The sequence below is a fragment of the Strongylocentrotus purpuratus genome, unplaced genomic scaffold, assembly GCF_000002235.5.
Source record: "Strongylocentrotus purpuratus isolate Spur 01 unplaced genomic scaffold, Spur_5.0 spur5_scaffold_6, whole genome shotgun sequence".
NCBI classification, from domain to species: Eukaryota; Metazoa; Echinodermata; class Echinoidea; order Camarodonta; family Strongylocentrotidae; genus Strongylocentrotus; species Strongylocentrotus purpuratus.
The window spans coordinates 12,237,305-12,258,299 of record NW_022145612.1 but is presented as its reverse complement, the minus strand read 5'-3'; the positions used below and the strand labels follow the sequence as shown (position 1 = coordinate 12,258,299).

At 38.2% G+C, this 20,995-nt stretch overlaps 1 protein-coding gene across 1 annotated transcript in view; it reads right to left on the bottom strand.

The window, feature by feature from the left end:
* The window catches only part of LOC115918165 (cilia- and flagella-associated protein 54-like), a 50,687-nt gene that overhangs the window by 3,814 nt on the left and 25,878 nt on the right, over positions 1-20,995 (bottom strand). Inside the window, exons 34-62 of the mRNA XM_031000163.1 lie at positions 20,522-20,742; positions 19,195-19,385; positions 18,349-18,576; positions 17,507-17,730; positions 16,719-16,972; positions 15,924-16,079; positions 15,289-15,477; positions 14,595-14,682; positions 13,913-14,092; positions 13,275-13,542; positions 12,824-12,910; positions 12,281-12,403; positions 11,766-11,819; positions 11,233-11,384; positions 10,598-10,707; positions 10,053-10,144; positions 9,488-9,551; positions 9,022-9,202; positions 8,250-8,461; positions 7,258-7,427; positions 6,505-6,696; positions 5,893-6,071; positions 5,038-5,286; positions 4,359-4,503; positions 3,596-3,869; positions 2,613-2,854; positions 1,475-1,997; positions 848-1,125; positions 390-470 (exon numbers count right to left, since the gene is read on the bottom strand). Of these exons, the coding sequence (XP_030856023.1) occupies positions 390-470; positions 848-1,125; positions 1,475-1,997; positions 2,613-2,854; positions 3,596-3,869; positions 4,359-4,503; positions 5,038-5,286; positions 5,893-6,071; positions 6,505-6,696; positions 7,258-7,427; positions 8,250-8,461; positions 9,022-9,202; positions 9,488-9,551; positions 10,053-10,144; positions 10,598-10,707; positions 11,233-11,384; positions 11,766-11,819; positions 12,281-12,403; positions 12,824-12,910; positions 13,275-13,542; positions 13,913-14,092; positions 14,595-14,682; positions 15,289-15,477; positions 15,924-16,079; positions 16,719-16,972; positions 17,507-17,730; positions 18,349-18,576; positions 19,195-19,385; positions 20,522-20,742 (5,407 nt within the window). The remainder of the gene's footprint in view (positions 1-389; positions 471-847; positions 1,126-1,474; positions 1,998-2,612; positions 2,855-3,595; positions 3,870-4,358; positions 4,504-5,037; positions 5,287-5,892; positions 6,072-6,504; positions 6,697-7,257; positions 7,428-8,249; positions 8,462-9,021; positions 9,203-9,487; positions 9,552-10,052; positions 10,145-10,597; positions 10,708-11,232; positions 11,385-11,765; positions 11,820-12,280; positions 12,404-12,823; positions 12,911-13,274; positions 13,543-13,912; positions 14,093-14,594; positions 14,683-15,288; positions 15,478-15,923; positions 16,080-16,718; positions 16,973-17,506; positions 17,731-18,348; positions 18,577-19,194; positions 19,386-20,521; positions 20,743-20,995) is intronic.

Below are 20,995 nucleotides of genomic sequence, written 5' to 3'. Positions count from 1 at the left end.
ATTGTTAATATAAGTAGAAAGTCTGAAGGTGTAAATCAGTTATCACATAAACTCATACATCATGAGTATGCAAAAATTCCAATCAAATAAAACAAATAGCAACTACTTAGCAAATCTATGTCAAAATCTCAATTTAAGCAGTACTAAACCACGATTACCCAAATCATGTCAGATACATGGACCTTCTTTTTTAATGCAGTTGTGAGAAATAATACCTAACCTAGACCAGTGAAAGATTTGTTCAGTTCATTGTTACTTTTTTCCGTATTTTTCTCCCCCAGTAAAGGTGATGCCAACCTCACATTTGAACAAACAGCAAAAAAAATCAAAATCAAAATCAAAACCTGCTTATCTCATGTTACTTATTTTCTAGGACAACATGTACTTACATTATATCCAGGCTTTGGTTCAAAATCTTCTTTTCCTTCCAGTAGCTGCTCTACAATCAGGGCACATTGCTTCAACAAAGCCTAAACATGAGGAACAAAAAAGAGCCAGATTCAGAAAACAAATTGATCTCTTAGAGAATGAAATTAATGAGATGGAGCTAATGTTTTGTGAAGAAATGAAGCACATTATAATCTCATCAACCCCATACATGTAAGTGGTTTAAACTGATGAAACTGACAATTTATAATTGGTATATATATATTACATCTGCAAAAGATAAGTGTGTCTTTCTCCTTTAACTTCAAAGCTGATTCATGCATTATTAAGTATGAATTGAAGGTAAACATTTTGTATAAAGATCAATAGTTAAAAACAGACTTTAGCTTAAAACTTGTCAAATAACATTCTTTTTTGGATACATGTTTGAAATTTGGTGACACCTTAAGGATAAGCTTACCTCTAGGTCTTCATCTTTCTTAACCTTGGCTGAGAGTTGGGCGATGCGATGGGTGCGCTTAGACTTCCTGCTGGTGGGTTTGCTACCGGAGGAGCTACCAGCCGATGTGGGTGTGTTGGTGCCCCCATGAGAGCTTGCAGCTGGGGTGCTAGGGGGCTTGGGCTGCTCGGAGAGGGATATCTCGGCTCGTTGACGAACTACGGCTAGCTTGTCATGGAGGTCAGTCAGCTGAGAGAGGGATAGGGTTATCTTACCCAAGGTTGGTGGAGGGGAAGGACCTGTAATAGATGAACAAGAAAGTTGTAGGGAAGCATTAACTTGAAGTCAAAACTAATGGGCAAACAGGTATCTTACAAGATGGATATTGGTGGAAAAGCAGTAAGAGAAGCATAGCTCGTACAAAGAAATTTGAATTTTGATTTATATTTCAACATCTAATTCATTATTGCTCTTTCTTGAATACTTTTTAATTATGTGACGTGGTCACCTGTTTGACCTCTTAAAGTGTTTTTTAAAGGGGGGAGGGGCAACTAGACAGGATAAATTTTCATTTAAGATTACATAAATTTACACCAAAGAAAGGTTGAATGATATATTATTCAATTCAAGCTCTTTTCAATGACTTACTTTTCTTAGTCTTAGCGGATCCTTTTACAGGCAGCTGACACAGTGCATAAAGCAGATAGACTCCACGTCCCTTCTCGCCACTACCACCTCCTTCTCCCACAGTGATGTCATCATAGCTTGGCTGATACCATTGGAAACAGAGCTCCGTCTCATCACCCCCCGTCACCAGCTTCTCCAGGCTACGCCCCTGAGCTGCCTGCCCAGTGGGCTCGCAGATGAGAGGTACTGTGTAGCTGTTGGCTGGGTAGGTGACCGTGGGTATGACTAAGGGGGCATCCTCAGAGATTGGATCAGATGATGAGGGAGAGGGGAGATGGAGGATGCTGGGAGGGGTGATGGCCAGACATGAAGAGGCAAAGATGGGGAGATTGTTGGTGAGGAAGCTGACCATGGTCTGTAGGCGCAGTGAGGCGTGGCTGTTCAGGAGTGGGGTACGTATTATCTCATGGTTAACGCCTGTGTCCTGTCCGCTGTGGTCCACAAAACCAAGGTCAAAGTTGCCTCCAAGGTTGCCTCCATTAATCTGAAGAAGATAAAAACAGGCATATTCCATTATTACAGGAAACTTGACAAGCAATAACTACATGCAAGATTTTCTTCAGGACTCTATGTTTCGTTTAGTGATAGATGTGTGGTGAAGCAGTTTCCACACTTGTGTCAATGTCCTATTTGCCATCTTGACAATGCTCTTTGTTAGTTCCTTCCACATCTCCTTTGTAGAAGCCCTAAGCACTCTAAGTCAACTATGTTGTTCATGCACTGGCCTATAGTCTTCAGGTTCTCATCAAGAACTGTTGGTAGGGAGATGTGAGGGCATTTTAACCATCATTCCCATTGGAAATGAAATACTTCAAACTTGTAGATAAAATATATTTGCTCTGTACATCATGAAATGAAGCATTGTACATGGAGTTTTTAATCAATTCTCTCAAACAAAATATAATAAATATATAAACAATTACGAATTGAGATTTCTTTTTACTACCAAGTGTGAAAATCAGTCAGGTATATCAGATCTCTTTGACTTGATGTGATAACCAACGGAAATCTAGATGATGATATTAAATGTGGTAAAACATGAACAAGGGTTATATAACAAGCACCATTTAGAAATAGTGTACAACAGTAAATCACTCACTGGTGATGAAGTGCCATTGTCTCCTAGTGCCAGGGTATCCAGGTTACACATCCTCTGCAGGATGGAGGTATACGCCAGGAGATGGATCCATGTCAGGGAGACCCGCACCTCCTTGCCCATGCCCCCGGTGTTAGTGAGGACAGTGACGCTGCGTCTGTCCCTGCTTAGAGTCTCCTCCACCGGCTCCAGTGGCTGGTTGCTGGTCAGAGCTGTGGGAGGGGGAGTCAGCACTACTGTGTCACCTGGTTGAAAAATAAAAGGTGCATGGAAATTAACAATTGAAAAAAATATATAAATGATATGTTCTCCTTTTATTTGTTTTTTTACACGAATAGGAAAGATCAAGGAGTTCAGATGTCCCTTTACCAATAGCAGTAGGATCAATATCTAAGCTAAAGGAACTATTAGAAGCATTTGATATCATTTCATTAATCATTTTAGTCATAGTCGAACAACTATACTATTTCAATAGATTGGATTTTCATAGTTTTCACAATCAAAAAAGTTTTTTTTACCTGGGAGATTTTCGCCTACTCGTTGCTGCAGGCATCATTAGACTGACGTTTTATCGCCGCTAGATGGGGGTAGTATGACAGTCCAAGCGGCGATAAAACGTCAGTCTGATGATGCCTGCAGCAATGTGTACGCAAAAGTCTCACAACCTTTTTTTATTGTTAAACTATGAAAATTCAATCTATGGAATACATGTACTACCGATCAGATGGACCTCTTCAAGAACTACACTATTTATATGATATCAAGCTAAATGTAATTGTACAGTCATTTATCCAAAGTACTCTTCATGCAGAGAGCCTTCAATGTGAAATATGATATAGAACTTAGTCAAATACAGTCAGATAAAACTAATTAAGGACATAGTGTGAAAAAATCTACATCATTATTCTAAGAAAAATATATAGAATAAGTAAGTATAATAAAGAGTTGATCAATAGGAAAAATCTATAGAAAAGTTTACAGCATACCATTCATATCACCGAACAGATCCTGTTGAATAGGAGCCGATAGTTGATCTTTGACCTTCTCTGTCAGGGTGAGAGAGGTCACACTGGGGTCACCAATCAGCAGCGTCTGGGTCCGCTGAGCAAGAGCGATAGCTGTGGCACAACGCAGGGCAGTCCAGGCAGCTTGTCTCTCGTTCTGTCTATCCTTGATGAAGTTCTGTCTTTCCTCGTCTTTCTTCGTTGAAGCCTTGTTGGAGGCTGAGGTGATGTGGGCGGACTTCTTTGCTGATGGAGTCTGAAAAAGATGAGAGGAGTCATAAGTATACACATTCAGTGTTGTTGTTTTTGCTTTTTGAATCTCAGTCATTTCCTCCGTGACTCATGAATTGCAAAGCAGAAGATTATTGGTAACAATCATTATATTAATGTAAACGTAAACCTTATTCCAATACCCTAAATTTCAATGGATGTCCTTACTTTCACCCATTTACTAATGATTAAATATTCATTGTTCCAATCTCCAGAACAGTTTGAATACTCCAACAATAAACCATAGCAAATTTTGCAATTGGTCCAGTTTCAATCCACATAATGAGTGCAATTCCAATTTATGCAATTCGCGAAAGTTTCTTGCTGCAGATATGACCATCGTCAGCTACTTTGAAGTTCCCCATTTGATAGTAAACAGATTTCACACTTCTTATCAAGGCCTTTTTTTTCCTCAAAACAAGATGTCCATATTATAACCTTTTTGTATGTAATGAGATCAAATTGGTGTTCTTACTCTGACTTTCTTCTTGGTGCTGGAAGGTTTAGAGGGGATAACATTCTTCTCTGTAGCAGTGTCTGGTGGGGGCATTGGTGGCTCTGGCTGTTGACTACTGCTGAAATATACCACTGCCATCTCAAGGTATGCTTGTCGGATCAACCTATACAAGGAAGGAGTGATTGAGGAAGCATGAAAGAGATAAATGCACAATCATTGAAATTGGTGATGTACTGATCTCTGCTTCTACAATCTCTTATCTGAGTTCAAGCTCATCCAAGGCTTTCTGATATTTATGGAAAGCAAGTTTAGTTGGTTCATTACAAAATCTTAAACTATTTAAAATGATAGCACTAAATATTATGCTAAATGATTGGTCCAATCATATAACAATGTCTGATTTCAAAACATTATCACTAATCCTGAACTTCAAATCATCTGTGGCTGATATTCAGCTATGTAAATCTGCATCAATACGAAATGTACATATCATCACAGCAATACACATGGGTTACAGCGATAGAGCTAGGAGTGAACATATCTAAAAGTACATTGTCTGATAAGAAAACATCTTTACATTTTGCATAACTATTTTTGCAGTCTAATTGTTGAGTGATAAAGGATATTCATTTGATATTTGCTTCTATTAGGTTATAAAAACCTGAGGTTAGATGGCTGATTGTTCTTGTGAACTTACCCTAGGTCTTGATTGGCCCCCATGCTGGTCACGATAGCCTCCATAAGTGTGTTCCCAACCACCCTAGCCTCACAGGCCCGTGGACCACCTCTCTGGTGTAGCTGACTCTGAACCTTGCCTAGCTGTAGGTAGACTTCAGCCAGGACTGCAGCATCCTTGATCACACATACTCTGCAGAGCTCTAAGGCAGTACCCAGGACACCCGCACTGATGGCCCAGGCCTTCAGAGGATCAACCTTCTCTGCATTCCTGTCATTAACAAATAAAATGTAATATAGTTTTCTGTATGAATCAAACCTCTTTTTAAGAACTTGATTCAATCCCCTTTGCAGAATATCTGTGAAATCATACACCTGTGGACATATACATGTACAGAGACGTGTCCTACAACAAAAAACAGACTGGCCTAAAATTGAGGTAGCCTTTGCACATACATGATTGTATGAATTGGAATCAGTTTATTGATAAATACACACTGAACTTGAAGGATGCTTTGACAACTATGAAGAGGAGTTAATTTCTTTTTTCCCATGTGTCTATGGAATGGAATAAAGATCATAACATTTCTGCAGGTAAGACTAAGAGCCATGAAGATTTTTACAGGGTGTTATCTGAGACCAAATGGTTCAGAGAAGTCTCCACCGATGCATGAACTGTGGCATAAAGACATTTTATATTTTGACAATACCCTTCAAGTACCCCCCCCCCCCCCCCACCTCATACATAAATAGTTCATATGGAGCCGGCTTTGTCTCGAGCAACAAGCATACTGATTAACAAACAAGCAAGATACCTGTACCTAAATACTTTAAGAAATCAGCACAAAAAAGTCAATAAAAAAGTATCATGACTCACTTCTTTGACTTGACCTCCTGAGCTGTGGTAACTTGTCTAGCCAAGGCGTGTCCTAATCGTAGCTTGATCTTGGCCAAGTACAGCAGGTGTGGAAGGTATAAGTTCTGAAGTGGGCTGGTAGGGGCAGACAGTTCAGGGTGGATGGTGTGCCGGGATGTGGAGTCACCAAGCAACTTGATCTGTTTCATAGAAGACAGCAAATGAGAGGTACAGTTTATCCACTAAGCCATTGCTCTATAGTTTCTTAAAGCTCGTCTGTACTAGTTTGGCTATGAGGGATTAGACCACCCAGGGTGGTCACTGACAGGCGATTATCTCATGAACTCAGCTCTCAATTAACATAAGAAAAAGAGGATTGTGGAGGACCAATGGTCACTGATTACCGGTAGGCATTGTTTTCTATATAGAGGGAGCTAGTAGCTACAAGTAGTACAGAGGGGCTTTACGCCATTGCTCTAGTTTCTTCATTAAGAGAAAGGCATTTGTTTTTAGTACACGTGGACAGTAGCTTACGGGGAGGACATGTGGAACCCTATGAATACCACCATTTGTGCTGATCAGGGGTGTTCCACCTTACTTCTGCTATCACATTTTTTTCAAATATGTGCTTACCTGCTGCAGCAACATATCCTGTGTCTCTTGGTAAGCCTTGAGCAGATGCTTTGTGATGGGGCAGCCATGCTTCTGCTGGTAGGCCGTAGTGGTCAAGGCCTCTAGGTCAGCCAGCTGGACCTTAGCTAAGATGACCAACAGACTGGCAGGAGGGGACAGGGTCTGCTGACTACTCAGCAGGATGATTACTTCCTGTGGATCAAGATATTGTAGAGGAAGGAAATTGAGGATTAAACTTACAATTTTATGGTACTTGATTACAAAACACATTCATAAAAACATACCGTACCTGCTGTAATTTGAATAAAATCATCTTATAAAAGCCAGAAGGGGCATTCACTCATATCATTATTAAGAGTTAGTACCCTTCCAGCTCTTAGCCAATTATATAAACAAGCTTTACCTATGATCACATCGACTGTATGTTGACTGAAATAACTAGCAAAAAAAATTGTCTGCTGAGAGCCAGACAGACATTAGCTCACCCTTCTGATCATAACAAAATCATTGATTTAATTCCCTTCTAGCTTGGCTTTTAGAAGACAAAATATAGGATTTTCAAGGAGGTTAGGACACCTCATTGAGCAGATGACTATTCTACAGTATAAGCTAAGAGGTGAAGAAAGTATAAGGATAAGGAAGTTACATGAACTACATCACTTGAAATCACTTGATAAAATCTTGGAACAGACAAGGGGGAGCAAAACCATGTTAAATAAGACAGAAGCTTCAATAAGATATTTTTATTGATACCTTGAGGGTGTGTTGCACATCATCCAATGCTCTACCATCATGCATATCCAGCAAGGCACCCTGCATGAGGAACTCAGCTTGCATCTCCACATCCCCACAGGCTTCTGCTTCGGTCAGACCCTGCATGCAGTACTGACGACACTCACCAACTTCACCAGCACCACCAGCACCTAAACAGTCAGAAACGTAGTCAATGACATTTAAAGGTAAAGACCAGTTCTGGTCATGCAATTGCATTGTGAAAGAAATGTTGTGGAATTGATCAAAAAAGGTTGATCATCTAGCATATAAGCATTGGTGTGTACTGCAATGTTCTGGAATCATCAAAATGATAAGAAATTTGGCCCAGTCTTGGTAAAGTTACAAGCACTGTACACAGAGAGATGTATATGGGACTACCCTATATCTATCCAGTCCAGATAGATATAATAATTTACCAAATATATCAATTAGTAGGCAGTTTCCAGGCAAAATTTGTATCATCACGTATTAGATGAAACATATTCTTTCACATGATTGGAAATAAGAGCTTCCATTTCATTTTTTGAAATGGTGGTGTTTCCAAAACTGGTCTTCACCTTTAACATAGATTTAGAAGCTATCAATTGGGTCCATGAACAAATACACAAGATGCAACAGAACTGTGTTGAGTTCAAATATGCCTTCCACCATTCCCTGACCCAGGATAGAAAACAAGGGAAAATTTTCTGTCCCTAGGATGGAGAAAGGGCATTTAATGATGGTTGTCTTACAATATGCAAAAAAAATGATGCTCTATGCACAGTTAAAACCCACAGCACTTTCCATACAGATGAGGGTTTAGTTTATCGGTACAACTTCTTTGCCTCACCATTTATCTCTTCTTAGATAATAGCCATCATTCAAATCCTAGTAAATGTATAGATTTGAACTATACAACAGTGCACCAAAACACAAACAAACAAAATATTGCAGGAATGAGTGATGAATGAATATAGAAAGATCTATCTCACCTGGTAAGACACCCATGCCTCTGATCTGCATCATAAGACACTTGACCAGAGAGAGACGACAGTCAAGCCAGAGACGAGCATCCAGTCTGGAGCGACTCTGGAAGTTCTGATACTGATACTGAGGCTGATCAATGACTTCCTCACTGCTCTCTATGTTGGTATTGAACATGTTGGATGAGAGCTTTGTGCGGCTGCCTTTCATTGATGAGGGTCTGCAGTGTGGAATGAAAACAATTAAAAACCTCTCCACCCTATCATTTCTATTTGTACTTTGATCAAACAATGTACAATACATGAAAGAGACTGACGTATGCTTTCTGGGACGCTTCAAGGTAAATCCTTCAGAGATGAGATCGTGTTGAGCTATGGCAGTTTCTCACAACTTATCAAGACATTTACTCATAGAGCATCAAGAAGCAGCTTTTTGACTTAAGTGTTGTTTTCCTTTTCTTTTTTTACATATGAATACATAGAACAGAAATACTGCTTATGCAAGTACACTCAAGTACATGCAAGTATATCTCAACCTTAATTGTTTCAATCAGATATAATAATGAAAGAATAGCATAAAGAGGACTTTCTGTCTCTAACTGACACAACTCTGCATCATTTTAACTACTACACTGATGAAACAACTCTCTCTTGGCCCAATCTTTAGATTTGATTTGATTTGATTTGATTTTAGTACAGCACAAATTTCCAAAGACTCCGCCCCAAGTTATCTTGGCGATGGAGCCATTAGGTGAAATCAAAGTAGAGAGCAATCACTGACCTGCGACGAGAGATGGACTTCCTTGTTTCCCTGAAGAGATCACTGGCTTGGATGTCATGAAGAGCAGAGATAACCACTGCAGCTCCAGACTGGGATAGATGATACTCTCTCAAGATGGCTGCTTGCTCAAGTTTGGTGAGGACTACCAACTCTAGCTCAGACGCTGAGAGATTCTTCGGAGCTACATAGGATGTGAGATAAAAGTAGATTTAAGTCAGTGATGTAGTCATTACGTGCACACCAAGCAACGTCCTTACCAACACAAATTGCTTTCAATAAGTGAAATTCAAAGCTTCCCTTTTTAATTTTAATGTCCTTATAAATAGACAAAGGTATGGGTCAATGTATGCTAATGAACATTGTTATATGTACTTGACCAACTTTCTTTGTACCTCATATGTATGGTCTTACTGGTGTATAAGATGACAGCTAGGGAAGCACAGAATGAGGTTACAGAATTACTTACAGTGTTCTTGAAGTACCTCCACCATCAGTTTCAACACCTGATCAGCAGTGCTCAGAAGAGTACCCTAGAAAACAAGATACAGGATTGGTAAACAAAACATTCAATATATTGTTAACATATAACAAAACTTCCTGTTATGGAATATAGAAGACCCTGCCTCTTGGAGCTTGTAAAATTCATTAATAAATCAGCACCAGCCAGATTCATGAAATATATTGCTTGATGAAATTGGAAAACAATATTCCATGAATGATGAGATATGTGTGAAAAGTCCATTAAATAACTTAAAACCCCTCTGCACTTTGGCATGGAGGGATAAAACCTCCCTACTAGGTCACTGGCAGGTGGTTATCTCATCAAATCAGCTCTCAATTAACATAAGAGAAAGGGCATCATGGGGGATCAACAGGTACAACTTAGGCATTGTTGGCTGTATAGAGGGCGCAAGTAGCTATAAGTAGTGCAGTGGGGCTTTAAACATTGTTAAATAAGTAATTTATGCACATTTGAAGGTCCTTGTTTCATTTAAAGATAACCAAATTGATACTCGTGATGATATACTTACTTTGATCTTCTCAAGAGTGAGCAGATTGGATCCACTAGAAAACTTCTTCACTGTCACCTCACTCAGAGGAACACTGTGTAGGGAGTTATCATCTACAAACCACAAAGTAAACAATTTGAATTTATCCAGTGCATATACATATTCTTTAAATTATCTCACTGAAATACAGGTACATGTGCATTATTACAGGCACATCATAATTTGTTCCCATGTAGCAGAGAGGAGACCCCATTGCACGATTTGGCAATCATTTTTAAGAATTTTGCAGCAGATTGAATCCATGAGCAATATTAACTGAAGAAAAACATATGTTAATACAAATTCTTTTCCATACTGATTCACATTGTTATTTGAAAGAAGAAAAAAATATGATCCTTGGTATAAACCACATATAAAGCAGTAATATGGCTTCATTATCTTCTTTAACACATATTTAATTACATAAGCCAAATGATGAATAGTACAGTGTTTCATGATTATATTTAACAAATAATGCATACATACACTTCTACATCATACATAGATAGTATTAAAGAGGTTATTACCATCATCCTTGATCAATTTCTGGCCATTCTTAGAGTCTTTCTTGGAGGTCTTGCTAGGTCTATTGACTGAGCTCACTGTGACAGGAGATGCACGCTGTGGAGGACTTTGGCTTTTAAGACAAAAGAAAGATCATATAATTTTTTGAGTTTTAACACATTTCTTCCAAACAGGATTTGATCAGTAAAAGAAGCATGATTTTTCATCATTGAACTTGATAAATCATTAAATGGAGCCAAAGGCCTTCACTGACTAAACTACTGCTTATCATTTGTACAACTACTATTTACTTGCAGGTTTATTTGATATCTTACTCCTATAGTATGATGTTATATCAAATAGCAATTTTCAAAGACAACAAAATCATACTGAGCACCTGTTATTACATTCAAAGAGCAGGAAATGTGTAAGTTGTTACAATATAACTTTATTAAGAGTTCAAAAGGCTTGCACACATCCAACATAAGAGAAATGAAAACATTGTGATTGTAATTTCAATCAAAGAAAATGTGTATATTGTAACAGAAGAATATGTCACACTTACAACATGTATGATTAATCAATACCAAGATCATTTTCTTCCTTGTCACATCAACAGGAAATGGAATTCACTGTATAAATAATTTTCATCAAATACCTGACTGTTTCCTTCTCTGGAATGACGTGTATAGTCGATGCTAGCGCCACCATGAGGTGAGTCTGAGCCAGGGACAGGTGGCAAGTCATGTGTGGGCCATAGAGAATCGCCAGAGATGGAGACACACGCTTCTCCATCAAGTACTCAAGCATCTATACGATGTAAAGATAAAAGAACATTTTGTTTTAAGAATGTTACTTCACCTTTATCACCTACATGATAATCAACCTAATTTGAAGTTGAATTTGAATTTTGTTATATCAAAGCTCAAAATTCTTTTCATAAAGGAAAATAATATGATATTACTAATACATGAATAATTAAAATTTTTAAGCAAAAATGGAAGATATATATATACTCTTTATTACAATAAGAACAGACCAGATATAACAGATACATTTGGGTGTAACCCTATAACTCAGCTGTATGATCTGCATATGAATGAAGAACTCCCATGAAGCTTTGTAAGGTTTATACAGGTTTATGTTGTGCCATTGATCAATTAGCAATATAGCCACTAGTGTCAGACTTACCTTCAGATTTGCTGGCTCTGTCAGTGGTTTTCCAGTGTCAAACTTCTGTATCAGCTGTTTTCAACAAACATAGAAATAGCATATCATAATCACTGTCTGTATGATATCAAAAGGACATAGCTTACAGAAATGTACATGTAATAAACACTTATGTATATACGAGTGTTCAGTTCATAATCAGAAATATACTATTGTTTGAACAAAATAACTGTCACAGTTATTTTCAATCTTAAAGATCTGACTTTTAATTTGTGCAAATAAATTCAGTCAGGTTTCCAATGTGTTGCAATATACATGTACCATACACCTTATACAAAAACATAAACTAATAGAAAAATCGATCATGATGAAAATAATTATTGTTCTCTTGTGTTTTTATCCACCGATAGTATTTACATGATCCCAACAGTTTGTAATAACTGATTTAATATAAAAAGCAGTATGGTACATTCAAAGGGTCAAATATTGTAATAGCAGCATAAAGCTATAGTATTTTTAGACAACTAATGACATACCATCTTAGATTCCACTTGTCTGAAGTTCTTGTCAGCCGTCTGTGGGAGTCTCTCTCCATGCAGTAACCGTCCCAGGACGATGTAGGCTTCTTTGTACAGACCTAGATCTGTCAGGATCCTCGACTAAAGATACAATGGGTCAAAAAAGTATTACTGATTTCTCTGGGGTAACAAGCCTAAAGGATTTAGACTTGATGATCGTCAACTGATGGAGATGGATTGAATTAATGTCCAGACTAGACACTGTTGGGTTTGTTTGCTTGTCATCTTTTGCCAAAATCAATAAATCATATCTTCTTTTTTTTCTTAAAATCGTAAACATAGCTGTCTCCAAAATCCCTGAAATGCTCTCTTGACTACTTAAAACCACATATTTTATTACTTGCAAACAAAATATACCCTAGTAGCGTTCATGTTATATGCTGCACTGTCTGATGTGGATTGAAAGCTAGAGTGTATTGTTCCTATTTTTATGTCACATAAAGCATGTGAACTAGACATGTTCAATTTGAAATGTTTAATGAGTTTATTACTGAAAATCACCTTCAGGATTCTGCCATCCACAGCTCTCTGAAGGTCACGACATAAGAAGGTCACAATGTACTGGTAGAGGGTCAGTAGTGGAAGTACCTATTGAGAGAAAGAAAAAAAAGGGGAACAAATTTAGGATTTACAGACGTATGAACAGTCTAACTCTTGCCTTGATCTGATTATGATAATATAAACTTGCACTATCAACCAGTTATGTAAAAACTGAGGTTTTGGTTATCATTAGGATGCATGTGCATCATAGAGGTTCAATTCATGAGATATGACACAATGCACAATAATCTAGATAGTACACACCACTGAAATTTAACATCCAAGAAATGATGAATACTGTCATCATTTGCTTTTTGTCACATTCTAGAGAGTTACTCAAACAGTCATAATGGCATGATAGAAACTCTCATACTAGTACAAAGACAGTAGGAGTACATCTGATTTTACATACCATGAGATTATGTTTGGCTCTTGACAATTCTTCCGCGACCCATCGCAATGTTGCTATCAAGCTCCTGCCCTCACATCGGAACCGGTCCGAGAGGAGATCCACCCCTGGGACCAGGTACTGCACCTCACACCCTTCACCAATCTCATACAGGGCGTAGTCCCTGTCTGCGGTGGGGTGGGGCAGGGTCGTACGGAACAGAGCCTTGAAGAGGAACGCCGACAAGAAACAGGCTTCCAGTTTCATGCCAAGGTCAGAGGTTAAAACATACCTACAAGAAACAAATGCCAATGGATAAATTTGATGGTGACATGAACTTATTCTGTTAAGAAAGTTTTTGTGACATCTTTAAATATATATGTGTTGAAATAGTCCTCCTATCAATTTTTATCAGATATAAATATCAATATTTTCTTTGATTTAATATTCTGAATTAATAAAAGGGCACATAATTGCAATGGATCTTACAAAAACCTTAAACCTAGTGCCACCCATAATCCAACAAACATCTTCAATACAGTGCCAATGCCCAGATGCAAAGCATTTTACAGTTTTAAGATTTCTCACGAAAGCTTTTAATAAATATCGACTAAAAAGCTGTAGCCAACAAATGTAGAGTTTTTGACCAATAAGCTACTTACTGAGCAATCTTAGCGGCCAGCATAGCCCCTAGAAGACATCCCCACATGCCGCATCGGTCAAGCAGTTGACTGCTAACATTCTCTGCTTGTTGGTCACTCAGTAGTCTTCTCCATGTGGTCAAGGTGTCGTTGGTTCCTAAGATCAGATCTAAGGCTTCACTCCACCATTTGTATGCAGCCCTGTACACAAAAAACATGAACAATATTGATGATGATGGTGCTTTAAAAAAAATTGTACATGAGCTCTGAAAAAAATCTTTGAATTGATAATCAATTAATGAATTTTTCCAAATCCAATTCACTGCACCTGAGAAATGGAGAACTAAAACAGTAGGGATTCGATAGAAATATCTAATATCTTTTCCCATTCCCACTGGCTGTGTGTGCAATGCAACTGTGACACACACCACAAATATGGCTTGCTAAATCAATACTGTATGATCAATGGATATTTGTTTATACTATCCATCTATAATCAGTTGCTTGTACAGGGTATTCTCTTCATGATATTTTACACTTTTCAATATGAAGTTTTAAAAAATCTACTTGCAATTTCTAGGCACTACATGTCAATCACTAGTTAAAAATTAACCTAGAAATATACACTGGACAGTAGCTCTAAAATTGTTGTCTGCATTTAAAAAAAGGAAGAAAGAATACCAAATAATCAGTCATTACTCACTTGATATTGGAAGCATGGTAGTGGATGTTACCCAGTTCATGCATGGCTTGAGCTGCTAAGCCTGACTGCTTACGGGCCATCAACATTTCTGTACAGGAATATAGAAATGTACTAAGAAATGAGCACAACCATTACAGTAATCAAACTGATCAAAGTCATCACACTATTAACAAGTCTTGTTTCCAGATCAACATACATTTGACAAAATAGTACACTCTGTCAAGGAATCATGATAACATAGAGATAGACATCTTGTTTGTTCAATTAGCTATTTTCTATACCACTTTTCAAATAAATTTTAGACAAAGTAATTGGCAGCCGTACATCAAGAAATTAACAACTGCCAGATAGGCAATAGACCTGGGCCCCATATCACAAAACTAGTCATCATCGACAAATATGACTTGGACAGTTTTTGTTATAAGCTAGTGAAATACTTACTTCTGATTGATTATCAGCAGATTTGTCACTGATTTTTGTCATTTGTCATTTAAAAAAGGCTTTGTGAAACGGGTCCCAGGGGCAGACACAAGGATGGGTTTGTAACGCCCTGAGAGGATAAAAGGCAACTCCGCTCAGCTAATCAGTTCGCCTGTGCATTCTTCTTATTCATTAATGTACCAATAATACATGTATAAGAAAATATGTTACATCATCTTTGCTTATAAGAACCTTAAAAATCAATTCTATTTACCTATTGTCTTGTCATAGGAGGACACAACCACAGCAAGTTGGGAGGTAGGGAGGGCAGCAGTCTCGACCTCTGACATTGACTTGAACTCTGACCTCATGAGGTCAGGGGGCACTGGTATCTGAGGCTTGTCATCAGTCTCCGAGAAGCCCACTCTGCTTTGCTCTGCTGTTGGGCTCATGCTTGGCTGAGCTACAAATCAACACACAAAAAATGAACAATATATTAAGTCTTATTATGTCCTTTGAGATGAGAAAGTTGATGTTAAATGGTCCAAAATATTACATGGGATTGGGTACTTTTGAGAAGGAACCAAGTTAACTAAGAATACAAAGATTGCATGCCTATAATATCTTGAATAAATCTTTTCTGTTTGAAATGAAGACATTAGCTTATGATTGTGATATCTCTTGATACTCAACATCTCTTAAAACAGTCAGAATTCCAGGATTGTTATTTGTTAATTGCATGCTTTATATACAAAGTAAAACTATTTTGAAAGCCAGAATTAATATTAATCATTTAATAAAGTTTTCATATTGTCTGCTGAGAGGCAGAAGGGCATCAATCAACTCATAAAATACTATCACACAGAGTTAACATCCTTCTGGCTCTCAACATTCAATCGATATCTTTACCATTCTGTTGAGTAGCCAGGTAGAGGACCATGAGACGTCTGCTGTGCTGCAGGGCTCTGGCAGTGTAGTTAGACTTCTCCAAAGCATGGCGGAATCCTTCCAGACTGTCATCTATGTCCAAAGGAACACTGGACACCTTGAATGCATCTGATGCTCCTGTGACAGATTAATTTGAGCACATACAAGTGATGAATTTCTCAGGGATGATCAATATAATTAATACTTTAATTCATTCTTTCGATAAAAAAGGATTTATCACCTAAGAAAAGACTCACCCTTTTCCATATCTAATATGCTGATATCAATTTAGAAGTGAGAAAATAACTTTTAAAAGTTCAAATTGTTGACCATTTAAGGTCATGACTAACTATGTCCATGTTGATAGTTTTTCAGGTAATTCTACCTTGAGATGGACAGTGAACTCTTTGAGTTCATTGAGTTCATATTTGCTTTGAAAAAAATAATGCTTCATATATATATATTATTATGTCTTTAAAGTATCATGTTTTCCCCTAAAACAAACTATCATTTGTATTGTAGGAACCAATGTCCATTTACCTAGTCAAAGACTTTGCTCGTTCACATGTGAAAATACAGAGATCTAGCTGCATGCAATTGCAGTTCCACAAACCAGACCTTATCACATATAGTCAATGACTATGTGCTGACAAAGTTTCCAGGGAACATAAGGAACTCCATCTTGTATCAGGTAATGCCCTAGGTTGCCTGCCTTTCTAACCTTCACTCGTCCCTACAGCTGCAAAATTCTATATGAAAGAAAAATATTTGAAGTACCTCCATAGACATGGTGTCCCTCAGGGTCGATCCTACCACCCATGTCCAGAGGCTTCATCATGGTCTCATCAAAGGCTACCCTCAGCTGTATATCCATGTAGTTATCAGCAGTCACCTTGTCCACACCATGCTTCTCAGCAGCAGCCTTGAAGTGGGCCTGGACCGGAGACTCTCCTCCGTAGGCCAGGACCCTGGAGACTAGCTTGCGCTGGGCCTGGACTAAGAGAGGGCTGACTACCTCCGAGTAACGCTCCCTAGAAGAATATTATAAGAACATTATAAGTGATAGATGTACTGTACATAAACCTACATTGTTACTATTATTCCTCCATTTTTCTGTTTCATTTTCCAATGATAAATGTTCAATATAAAGTTTGCCAATGATCTATAAGTGTATATTCACTGTGCATACTTGATTTTAACTGTATAGAGCATGTCAAGTTCTTCAAGACATGCCAGTTTTCTGTACAATGCCAAAGGACAATTTCTTTGATCTACCAGTAATCTAATTTTAATCCTGCTATGCTTGCTCCAGGCTTTATTTCATCAAAGATGCAGTTGGGTTTGTGATTATTTTAGTTTAGGGTTATGGTCAAAAAGATATTAGGTATCCGGTGTAGTCTTTTGAGTCAGGGTTTAAATTTAAGAATTCACTGAGTGTAAGAATTCACCATGGAGCAATTGTCATTAGGGCGTGTGTCATACGCTTGTTTTACTGTCGAATACTTAAACGTTCATTTCATGTTCATATGAATTGAAAAGTGTTTGAGAGGGAAACAGTAGCTTACTGAGTCAGGACATTGAATCTCATAGCCACATCGGCCAGCCTCTCCCACTTCTGTTCATAGTAGAGCATCTCCATGACCCGTAGCACCATACGTCTGATCCAGCGGGAATCTACACTGCTCACATCATCCAGAGGGGATTCAAACTTGAGGCTGGCACCACCTTTCTCATCAGATACAGAACCAACCCAGGTGTTGAGTAGGACATCAGGCTGAGACTCCTTCTTCTGATGACATAAGGAAAGAGATAAGACTTATTTTCTCATGTTAAACAAGATTATACTGTCAAACCTGTCTGAGAGGTCACTTTTCTACAAAGGCCTCCTGTCTATAGTGGTCATACATTGTGTTTCCCTGGAGGAAGAAACATGGAATTAAAATAACTAAAGGCCGCATGTGATTATTTCCTTGACAAAACATTTTGATAAATAAAGCTTTCTTCCTGAACAGCATGTAGAAATTGGTATCTAACAACATTTATTCCATTGAATGTACGGTGTTGCTGATAAAGGCTATCCGGGCTAAACCAAGGGTAATAACTCAAAATTTGCCATTGAAAAAAGGCAAATTGAAGACAGACAGAGAAATTGCATTATGTGAGCTACCATGGGCTCTTTGCAAAAGTGATTTTGTAGTTGTTTAGGTAAGTCCAAGATGTTTGGTCATTTAGTATTCCATGTGTTAACCAAGTATTGTAGAACTCTGAATATAAGATGAAATCAAATGCGTTACTAAACTTAATTAACTTATTCGGTCTGATCTGAGATCTAGAAGGGTTTATGAACTTACTCCAATAATTGGATATACTAAAATCATCAGTGTATGGGACGCACTGACTGGATTACCTTATTCTGCTTATCCGTCTCATTCTGCAGATGGACCAGCATATCAAGCAGACAGTCTACAGCCAAGAAGAAAGGGAACCACACCACTCCTCTCAAGGCATCTACAGTCAGGAGTCCTGCAGAATGACCACCTGAGAAGCAGTAGAGGATGGCTGTGTGGGCACAGTTCCACATGCTACGGCAGGCATTCTGGAGCAAGGACCAGTGGTGACCACGATGGGCTAGTATCTGAAATGCAAAGTTATCACATAGATATGCTTTGAGGTAATATGAACATGAGGGGGAAATTACATTTTTTTCACTTTGGGTTGCAATCGGTTCAAAATCAGGCATTTAAAGGAGTTTATCTATGTATGAGAATTGCTAGTGTGCAATAGGTAAACATTGTGAGAATGTTCTAAACTTATGACCTGCATATTTAACAAGAATTTAAACCCAACACAGCTAAGCTTTTGTCCAAAACCAGCTTTAACAAATTCAACTGAATTGGAAGAATACAGACCATCGAGGGTAACATCACAACAACATTATTCCAGTCAATGCTAAAATATTTACCTAACATAGCCTATAAAACTAATTGAGAATGTAAATGAGAGAATTAGATTTTAAAAAACAGAAGTCAAAACTGAAATCTCAAGGTAATTGCAGGTTTTTTATAACACAATATGCAAATTATGTATGCGATAAACTGATGTTTTCATATACCGGTACTACCAAAATTGCATTAAAAAAGAGAAAAATCAACTTCTTGCTGACATTTCAAACTTTCTACAGATTTGCACAAACTACCAACACATTAAAATGGACAAATCATAAAGAATATTCTGATAAAGATTTCCCACTTACCACAGCTTTCCTCAGATGTTCAAATGTTTTGGTGAGACTATCGATCGTAGCCTCAAGAGTGAAACCACTAATGTCTACCGATGGCTGAATGGCATTGGGACCACTCTTGCCAGTCTCTGTAGATCGGTATGTCTTCATAGTGTCTGATTCCTTGTCATCTGGAGGGCCTGGAAGGACTGGCACAGGCTCTCCTGTAAGCAAGATTAAGCATGCATGTACATGTATGATGTTACATTTAATGATACTTGGTAAGTGATCCTCAAATATACTACTCATGGTGTTTTAACTGGAGATGGTAGTAGAGGGTGGATTTAAAGGGATCGTTTAACAATGTTAAATCTGAGATACATGGCCCTACTTGTTATCAGTGTCTGTGATATGGTGTAATATTGAAGCCCTAAAAAAAAAAATCGCTTCAAAATGATCAAGAAATGCCTCGAAAAAAGGAAAAATCTTTGAGTGATCGGTTTTACCATACTCGTTTTTCCCAATAGACTGTAGTGTTATGAAAACCGTTTGGCAAACGGTTTTCATAATTTGTAATTCCAATCATAAATATCTTGATAATTTTCCAGGGGGGTAATTATCCTAGAACCGACTCAGAGGCCTAAAGCCATACATCCTGTTAACCCTTAAGGCCTATATGAACTTGTCATTTTATTTCTATTCAAGTACTGCAGACATTTAGAATGGATATAACTACAACAAAAAAGCATGTGGAAGATGTATGTTGTACTGTGCATATTGCATGTAGTGTATACATTATAATAGGGGTTATTGTGAATATCTGTAAGTATGGATACTTTCAATCCTTATTGCTCCTAAACAAAAAATATTATATCTCTGAAACTTTTATATGTTTAAGTGAACATGTCAGAGATGACATTTCATGAAAAATGTTGTCAAGGTCACGTGATCCACAAGGTCAATTTTAAGGTCAAATCTTAGGTCAAGAGGTCAAAATACCCCAACATGTACGAATTTTCAAAATGGTGGCAGATTTGGAATCCTCATTGAATACCCTTTCCAACAATACAAATTTTGTGAAGATTGACTCATTAGGTTCCGAATTACAAGGGTTCAAAAGTAGGCCCGCCACCCCCATTTTTGAAAAAAATCTCGAAATTTGGTGGGCCGTATCTCCTAAACCCCTCACCCGATTGACCTAAAATTTGAGATTTGGTGCTGTGAGATCACACTCAACAAGTACACTAAGTTTCATCAAAATCAAAAATGGTCGGGTTAAAACCATTGGGTGAATTGACATGGAATGACCCATAGATATGATCATAATGAATAAAATTATGAAGAAGAAACATTTTCTTACCAACTGAAGCGAGAGCAGCAGCCTCAATACCCGATGGTTGGTTGGTGAGGTATGGATTCATGTCGTATGCATCTATCTGCCTTAGCTGCTGGACGATGGGGTCACTCTGAGAGACGGCATCTCCCTCGCGCGTCGCCGTCCTCGAGGCACCCCCTTCCCATCCTACCACAAGAGTGCTGGCAGTCTCAAAGGTGAACCACTCATTGTCCAGGTAGGAGGACCTACAGGGAAAGTGATATTTATTATTGTATGAATACAGAGAGCCCTAAGGGGGGACAAGACGAGTGGTCTCTATAGACAGGTGGCCTTTGCATAAAGGTTCCTACCACAAGGGTGCTGGCACTCTCAAACGTGAACCACTCATTGTCCAGGTAGGAGGACCTAAGGGGCAAATTGGTATTTTATTATTGTATGAATACACTGTGAAGCCTGTATACCGAGAGCCCTAAAGGGAGACAAGAGTGGTCTCTATAG